This window comes from Lampetra planeri, chromosome 26 (genome assembly GCF_965212315.1).
Source record: "Lampetra planeri chromosome 26, kcLamPlan1.2.h2, whole genome shotgun sequence".
NCBI lineage: Eukaryota > Metazoa > Chordata > Hyperoartia > Petromyzontiformes > Petromyzontidae > Lampetra > Lampetra planeri.
In genome coordinates, this window is record NC_136132.1 from 11,328,648 (window position 1) to 11,334,580 (window position 5,933).

The 5,933-nt window shown below is 56.5% G+C and overlaps 1 protein-coding gene across 1 annotated transcript in view; it reads left to right on the forward strand.

Moving 5' to 3' along the window:
* Window positions 1-1,715: 1,715 nt before the first annotated feature.
* The window catches only part of LOC144727812 (copine-4-like), a 17,562-nt gene continuing 13,344 nt past the window's right edge, over window positions 1,716-5,933 (forward strand). Inside the window, exons 1-3 of the mRNA XM_078606923.1 lie at window positions 1,716-2,252; window positions 3,279-3,461; window positions 5,621-5,695. Of these exons, the coding sequence (XP_078463049.1) occupies window positions 2,070-2,252; window positions 3,279-3,461; window positions 5,621-5,695 (441 nt within the window). The 5' untranslated portion in view covers window positions 1,716-2,069. The remainder of the gene's footprint in view (window positions 2,253-3,278; window positions 3,462-5,620; window positions 5,696-5,933) is intronic.

The window sequence follows — 5,933 nt, forward strand, 5'->3', positions numbered from 1 at the left end:
CAAAGTACTGCTGTTCTCTCTGCGAATGGGGTAGTCGTGCGAGAGATTCCCACTACATCAAGATAGATTGGCCACTCCGACAGGGAGGAAAATCGTTCAGCATCCACCACTTGTTGAATCAAGGAATATTTTGTTACCACCCTTACACATCAAGCTGGGTCTGATGGAGAACTTTGTCAAAGCCATGGACAAAACACAAGCAGCTTTCAAATACCTCCGTGGAAAATGTATCAGGTTAAGTGAAGCTAAGATAAAGGAAGGTGTCTTTGCTGGTCCTCAGATTCGTGCGTGAACTGCTTCGAGATGATGCATTTGACAGTGCACTGCGTGGCAAGGAAAAGACGGCATGGAAAGCCTTCCAGTTAGTGGCAACACATTTTCTATAAAGCAACAAGGCAGACAACTACAGGGAGTTGGTGGAAAACCTCCTCAAGGTATACAAAAGCCTTGGTTGCAACATGCCACTGAAGACACATTTTTTTCACTCTCATCTAGATTTTTTCCCACCGAACTGCGGAGCAGAGAGGGACGACATGGCGAGCGATGTCACCAGGACATTGCGACGATGGAGAAACGCTCTCAGGACAAATGGAGCCCATCAATGCTTGCAGACTATTGCTTGACAGTGACACGAGATGCTCCATTTAATGAATACAAGAGACAAGCCAAGAAGCTCAGAGTAGACACTGAATAAGGACAAAACGATGTACTTATATATACATAATAGTTGTTTGCCTTTTGTTTCATAATAAATGTAATTTGTATAACCCTTTAGCTGTTTTTTTAAGTGTTACATGAACAGGACAGATGACATGTTATCATGCAAAGCAACCATAAACACATGAGAAGACCCAGGTTTACAACGTATGAATACAACTCTACTATCTACACAACATTCATAGACGTAAAATGTAAAAGCCTAAATATCCTGGGAACAGTAGTCAATCAGTTGTTTTAATTGTCATATTTAAATTCACACGCATCAAAATCTAAATTAAACAGCACATTTCATATCTGACGCAGACGACGTCTAAAAACGTGTAAACCAGTGTCATTAATGCTGATTGTTGCTGGCTGCTCACCATTTCTCACAATCCTCACCACTCATCACCACTCCTCACCACCCCACACTATTCCTCACCATTCCTCACCACCCCTCACTACCCAACCCCCTCACCACCCCCTCACCACCCCACCCCTCACCACCACCTTTACCCTTCCTCGCCCATCACTGCTCCCAGGGTCTCGCGGCGGACGGACGGTTACGCAGCTGCAGCTACAGCAGCATCAGCTACAGCAGCAGCAGTTACAGCAGTAGCAGCAGCAACTACAGCAGCAGCAGTTACAGCAGTAGCAGCAGCAGCAACTACAGCAGCAGCAGCTACAGCAGCAGAAGCTACAGCTGGCGTGGAACAACAGCAGCAGGAGCAGCATTAGCAACAGCAGCAGCAGGAGGAGGAGGAACAGCAAGACCAACAGGTGTAGCAGCACCAGCAGCAGCAGTAGCAGCAGCGGGCCCATCGTGAGAAGCCACATCAGCTACAGGAGCAGTGGCTGGAGGAAGAGCAGCAGCAGCAGCAATAGCAAGCACGTGATCAACAGCTGCTGCTACATCAGCAGCAGCAGTAAGGGCAGAGGGACAGCATCATCAGCAACAGCAGATTCGGAAACGACATCGTCAATAGCAGCAGCAGGCGCAAAAAAGCAACCAGAGCAATAGCATAATCAGCATCATCAGCAGCGGTATCAGCATCAGTATTAACATCATTCTAACCATCAGCAGCAGCAACAACAATATCATCAGCAGCTACAGCCGGTAGGCGCACGTAACCAACGCCTGCACTAGCATCATCACTGGCATAATTGCCATCATAACCAATATCATCATCAGCGTCAGTAGTATCAAAATCAACAGCAGCAACAACAGTATCATCATCATCATCAGCAGCATCGTCATCATCATCATCAGCAGCAGGCAGGCACAGCTAACCAACTCCAGCAATAGCATCATCATCAGGATCATCATCATCATCATCAGCAGCAGCATCGTCATCATCATCATCAGCAGGATGCTGCAGGGCGAGGCGCCGTCCCCCGGCGCTCCGGCCACGCTGGACATCGTCTCGGCGTCCCCGTGCCTCGCCAAGGTGGAGCTGCGCGTGTCTCTGCGTGGCCTGCACGACCGCGACGCCCTCTCCCGCACCAACCCCTGCGTGGCGCTGCTCATGCAGTCGTGCGCCCAGTGGATGGAGGTGCGCCCCGCCCTCACCCCAGCCCTGAACCCAGCCCTGACCCCAGCCCTGACCCCAGCCCTGACCCCAGCCATGAACCCAGCTCTGACCCCAGCCCTGACCCCAGCCCTGAACCCAGCCCTGACCCCAGCCCTGACCCCTAGCCCTGAACCCCAGCCCTGACCCCTAGCCCTGAACCCCAGCCCTGACCCCTAGCCCTGAACCCCAGCCCTGAACCCCAGCCCTGAACCCCAGCCCTGACCCCAGCCCTGAACCCAGCCCTGACCCCAGCCCTGAACCCCAGCCCTGACCCCAGCCCTGACCCCAGCCCTGACCACAGCTTTATCCCTAACTGGGGGAGGGGGAGGGGAGGGTTACCACCGCATGACCCTCTCTCCTAAAAGACGAAGACCAAGATCCCCCCCCCGCGTCGCCTCTAACAAACTGCTGGGCCACGTTCGGTTAGCGAGCAGCACTTATGAAGGCGCCGTCACGGCACGCGAGAGGGCGATGTGACAAACACCACGCCCGCCCGCCCGCCTTTGTCTCCCCACCGTGCTGATGTTTCGCACCGGGTACTCATTTTAAGGCTGAGTCGACCTAGAGCAGGCCCAGTACCGGGCTCAGATATTCCTCACCAATGTTGGCCGTGAGCGGGATTCGAACTCCGAGGCGCGGGGTCGGCAGCACAGCGCGCTAACCGTTGTGCCACCGCTCCCCGCTATTTGCATTCTCTCCGCCCGTGTGATTTGCACAGACTTACCATACGCTAGACTTTTGACTTAAAAAAAAAAACTTTTATTGCCGCCAGCAGCAACAGCACTGGAGGCGATTTCGATATGAAATACAGTCACCAGCAAACAAATAAAAAACGCTACAAATCCACGCGCTGTGGCGCTAAAAGCACCGCGCACAACACGAAAGAAAGTCACGTGGTGGTGGTGATCATCGCGGTACGCCACGGTGACGAGCGAGCGCTTCAAGAGAGAGATTTATGCCCCCTCCCCTCGCCCTACCCCCCCGGCGCACCCCCCCCCCCCGGCGCAGGTGGAGCGCACGGAGGTGATGAAGAGCACCTTGAGTCCCGTCTTCTCCAAGGTCTTCACAGTCGACTACTACTTCGAGGAAGTGCAGAAGCTGCGCTTCGAGGTCTACGACGTGAACGGCGGCTCGAGGCTCGGCTCCCGCGAGGAGGACTTCCTGGGCGCCACGGAGTGCACCCTGGGGCAGGTGAGGAGCGGGGGTGGGGGATGACGTGGGGGTGGGTAGGCGGTTAAATGGCAAGGCGGGTAGGTTGGTGGGCAGGTAAGTGGGTGGGTGTCAAGGTGGGTATGTGGGTAGGTGGACCCCTCATGTTTCTCGGCCATCGCCAGGTGTGATATCAACACCGCGCAGGCCTCCTCCTGTGCTCATGTCAGCCCAGCGACAGGACCGGCACGTGACCTCGGGGTCAGCATCGGCCCCTGCTGCCACCAGAGCCACGGACAGTAGCCCCCCGGTGACTGTACCGGGCAAACCCGGACAGTTGGCAACCCGATGAGCGGGTGACGAGGCGAAGGGGTCGAGGAGGAGGTGACGGGGTCACGAAGTTCACGCAGGCGGTGCAGCTGCACCGGGGCCCGAGGGCCGTAGGGGCCCATGCGCCGAGCTACCAAGAGGATAGAAATTTGGACAGAGTGGCGGTGGGGGGGGAGGGGGGATGGGGGGGCAGGGGAGGCTGGGAGAGGGGGAGGGGGCGGACCATTTTATTGCCTGCAGCGGGGGCCCACGTGCTGTCCACGGCACGCAGCTGCTAAGACACGTGTCAACAGTGCTGCCCCCGGGTTTGTCGGAGCAGTGCACGCTGGGAACAGGAGTAGAGGGGGCAGCCAACCGGCATGTTGGGACAGGGGTCAACCCCCCCCCCCATTCCCCCCCTCCCTTTCTCGCTCACCACGTGCTGGTGATTATCCTCAGAGCACGACTCGTCCTCGGGGCTGATTCAGCGATGAGGCGAGAGCGCGGATACCCATGGGGGGGAGGAGGGCGGAGGGGCAGGGGAAAGGAATTAATATGGAAAGAGGTGGTGCAGCAGGAGGAGGAGGAAGGGGTTATGGTGGTGGAGGTGGAGCAGGAGGAGTAGGTGGTGGAGGTGGTGGTGGAGGAGGAGGTGGAGCAGGAGGAGCAGGAGGAGTAGGTGGTGGAGGAGGAGCAGGAGGAGCAGGTGGTGGAGGTGGTGGAGGAGGAGGAGGTGGAGCAGGAGGAGTAGGTGGTGGAGTAGGTGGAGCAGGAGGAGTAGGTGGTGGAGGTGGTGGAGGAGTAGGAGGTGGAGGTGGTGGTGGAGGAGGAGGTGGAGCAGGAGGAGTAGGTGGTGGAGTAGGTGGAGCAGGAGGAGTAGGTGGTGGAGGTGGTGGAGGAGTAGGTGGTGGAGGTGGTGGTGGAGGAGGAGGTGGAGCAGGAGGAGTAGGTGGTGGAGGTGGTGGAGGAGGAGGAGGTGGTGGAGGAGGAGGTGGAGCAGGAGGAGTAGGTGGTGGAGGTGGTGGAGGAGGAGGAGGTGGTGGAGGAGGAGGTGGAGCAGGAAGAGTAGGTGGATGAGGAGGAGCAGGAGTAGTAGGTGGAGGAGGTGGTGGAGGAGGAGGTGGAGGAGTAGGTGGTGGATGAGGTGGAGCAGGTGGAGCAGGAGGAGTAGGTGGTGGAGGAGTAGGTGGAGTAGGTGGTGGAGGAGTAGGTGGAGGAGGTGGAGGAGGAGGTGGAGCAGGAGGAGGGAAAGGCACTGCACTGTACGTAGCCAACCGCGCTAATCGAAGGTGCGATCGGGAGGAGCTGCTGCTGCGCTCGTCTCGAACCGTTCCTGTTGGAATAATGCGCTCCCAGAAGGCCGTTTTTAGCCGGCTGATGGAATTTGTTAAATATGTGTGTATATATACATACATGTAAATTTACGTCGAGAGGCAGATATGGTAATATCGTGCATTGGCAGTTGATATATAAAAGACTCGATCATTGGCTGAAAACATCCGAGGATATATATAGAGGACCGCAGAGCTTGGGCAATTGTTGTAAGCGCCGGGATGGTCGCCTGGCTGCCGCTGTGGGCCCTCTGCGACTCGCACGAAGGACGACCACGCTGCCGATGAAGGGTGATGATGCTTCTGCTTGCTGCTGCGTTGGCACAAGCAACAACAACAACAGCAAACTCAACACATTCACCAATAACAGCCTTGTGTGGCCTCAAAAGGAAACGTATAATAGGCGACGTTTTGGGCAATGCCCCTTCCCCGCAGCGCATTTGATTGTTACGTGCTGTGAAAAGGGCCATTGTTGTTGTTATTGACAAATGTGTTGATTGCTACATGAAGAGCGAGCCGTTCTCGTGAATCACTTTCGTCTCACCCTCTCTCGACGCTCAGATCGTGTCGCAGAGAAGGATCACGAAGGGACTGACGCAGAAGCACGGCAAGCCCGCGGGCAAATCCGCGATCACGGTACGGGCACACGCGTACACGCACAAACACATACACACACACGCACACACGCACGGACACACGCACTCACACACACGCACACGCGTACACGCACACACAAACGCGCACACGCACACACACACGCGCACACGCACACACGCACACCAGGGTCGCCGGGTTCGTAGCGCGCTGAGCGGTGCGCCACCGCTCCTCCGGGGCTCCTCCTTGTCGCAGGTGATCGCGACGAGCTGACGGGGAA